Genomic DNA, 1,889 nt, shown 5'->3' with positions numbered 1-1,889 from the left:
GAGGAGAGAGCGTCCAGCCGAACGAGCACCATAAATCAATGATCCGAATACCTAGCTCAGGTATAGTTCCTGCAAATCGACCCACGTGACTGCGAGGTGCCGAAAGCACCCGTTACGTCACCATACTTTCGCTTAGTAATTCCAGGAAATTCTCTTTCAACTCCAAAATGCGTGTGGCCAGCTCGTGGGGCACCTCGTAGACGACAATTACGGCTCCATCGTCCACAGTATTTCCATTAACTGAGTTTCATTCAGGATAAGAAAAGTCATGGATAGCACATGCATCTTCCTACAATGGTGTGGTGCCCTTCTGGACAGCTCCAAACGGACTACAAGTAACATTTTCCAATATCGACAACAGATCAATATCAAGTACTAGATACTGACCTGCGTCCTGGCCTTTCCGAATTTGCTTGATGAGCGGGTTCAAGGCCAATCGGGCGGATGCGTGATTCTTGGGACGCTTCACTTGCTTTGGAAAAGAGGATTTTTACTTGGGGCGAACACCATGAGAATGACCTCTCTTCCTGGAAAAGCAGCCCTTTGGACGGCTCGGACAGGGGGTATTCGACAAATATCACATACAAAGGCTTTGACCGTTCATCGACGGTAATACCGCTAGCTCCTCCTGCGGAACTGGGGGGCTCGGCTCAACTGGAGACTTGCCTTTGCTATTGCGGCCTTGGCTGACCGAAGGACCCACCGAATTGCACCGGTTAAGTAATTGGGCAGTTTGAAGCGATTCTAACGCGGACATTCTTGCCTCCGTGATAAACGGCATGACCCGAATGAATGAAGGCTCAGCGAACGAAACTCGGAGTAGACTTGCCGGGCTTTATCCACCTCTCGTAGAGCGAGAAAACCACGCACTCTCTCGAAACGCTCATCAATCCAGTGAACAAAGTCTTGTCTTGCTTCCGCAGTAGAAAATCCTCCTCTCGCCTTCAAAGAAACGACGAACGCCCTTGCCGAGTTCACCAACTCTGTTACGTAGGGAAGGTAAACGGTAGCAACACCGGCTGCCATGTCATCAATAGCATCAATTACAGTGCTGAGATCATGCGGTATTGTGGCGGGTGGGAGTGCTGCAGACTTGGAAAAATCAGTCATGTTGTGCGTCGAGACCTTTTTGCTTCCTCCAGCGACCGATGCAAAATGCATGAGAGAGAGACCGCGTAACCCAACATCCCAACTGTAAAAGGCACGAAGGATCGCAGGATGTGGCAAAAACGCAAATAACAAAAATAACCCATGCTGAATTTGCAGAGTCTCAAGCAATAATTGGGGCTCGTCGTGAGCATACGTACCGTTGCCAAGCTGACTGTGAATCACGCGCTGGGGAAATGATGATTGATATTGGGCCTTACCAGTGCTCGAACCTCCGTACGAGATGAAGGCACTGCTGCCAATAGACGAGAGGTTTGATTCCCGTAGAGCAATGAGATGGTCAATACTCCGTAACATCGACGTGTTACCGTGTACGAAGTGCGTAGCTGTTTCAACGATATCAGATCAGCGTCAACTTCAGTAGCAGGGCTACGCTCGCGCTTCCGCTCTTGTGGAACATCAACCGAAACTGGGAGTGGGACACTGTCCTCGTCACCGTCACTTTCATCCGAGTCACTAAGTTGATCTGGCAATAACGTGGAATACTCCTCAGAACGCGTCCCTTTGGCCTGTTGCGACGAAACAGACACCGGTTCGTCAAAAATAGTTTCACCAAGTCGAACATTTGTAGGGACACGTCTTCTACCGTCTTGGTAGTACATACAATCCAAAGCATACTTGATGGACACGAACTTCACTTTCCCCGCCACCACATTGAACACTGGGATCGACTGGGGCTCATTAATGCCGGGGCTGCCAATCTTTCGCAGATTTGACGACGA

At 49.7% G+C, this 1,889-nt stretch overlaps 2 protein-coding genes across 2 annotated transcripts; both read right to left on the bottom strand.

Moving 5' to 3' along the window:
- Positions 1-112: 112 nt before the first annotated feature.
- PPTG_20839 (hypothetical protein) lies at positions 113-781 on the bottom strand (the record flags this gene model as incomplete). Its single annotated transcript, XM_008893038.1, has 3 exons — positions 113-240; positions 388-472; positions 617-781. 3 exons carry the CDS (start codon positions 779-781, stop codon positions 113-115), a joined length of 378 nt encoding a protein of 125 aa, XP_008891286.1.
- A 547-nt stretch (positions 782-1,328) lies between these two features.
- Positions 1,329-1,769, bottom strand: PPTG_20838 (hypothetical protein; the record flags this gene model as incomplete). Its single annotated transcript, XM_008893037.1, has 1 exon — positions 1,329-1,769. One exon carries the CDS (start codon positions 1,767-1,769, stop codon positions 1,329-1,331), a length of 441 nt encoding a protein of 146 aa, XP_008891285.1.
- Positions 1,770-1,889: the final 120 nt, after the last annotated feature.

Source organism: Phytophthora parasitica, assembly GCF_000247585.1.
Source record: "Phytophthora parasitica INRA-310 unplaced genomic scaffold supercont2.1, whole genome shotgun sequence".
In the NCBI taxonomy this organism is placed as follows: Eukaryota; Oomycota; class Peronosporomycetes; order Peronosporales; family Peronosporaceae; genus Phytophthora; species Phytophthora nicotianae.
Note: the sequence above shows the minus strand (reverse complement) of the source record. Positions and strands in the feature narration are given on the sequence as shown.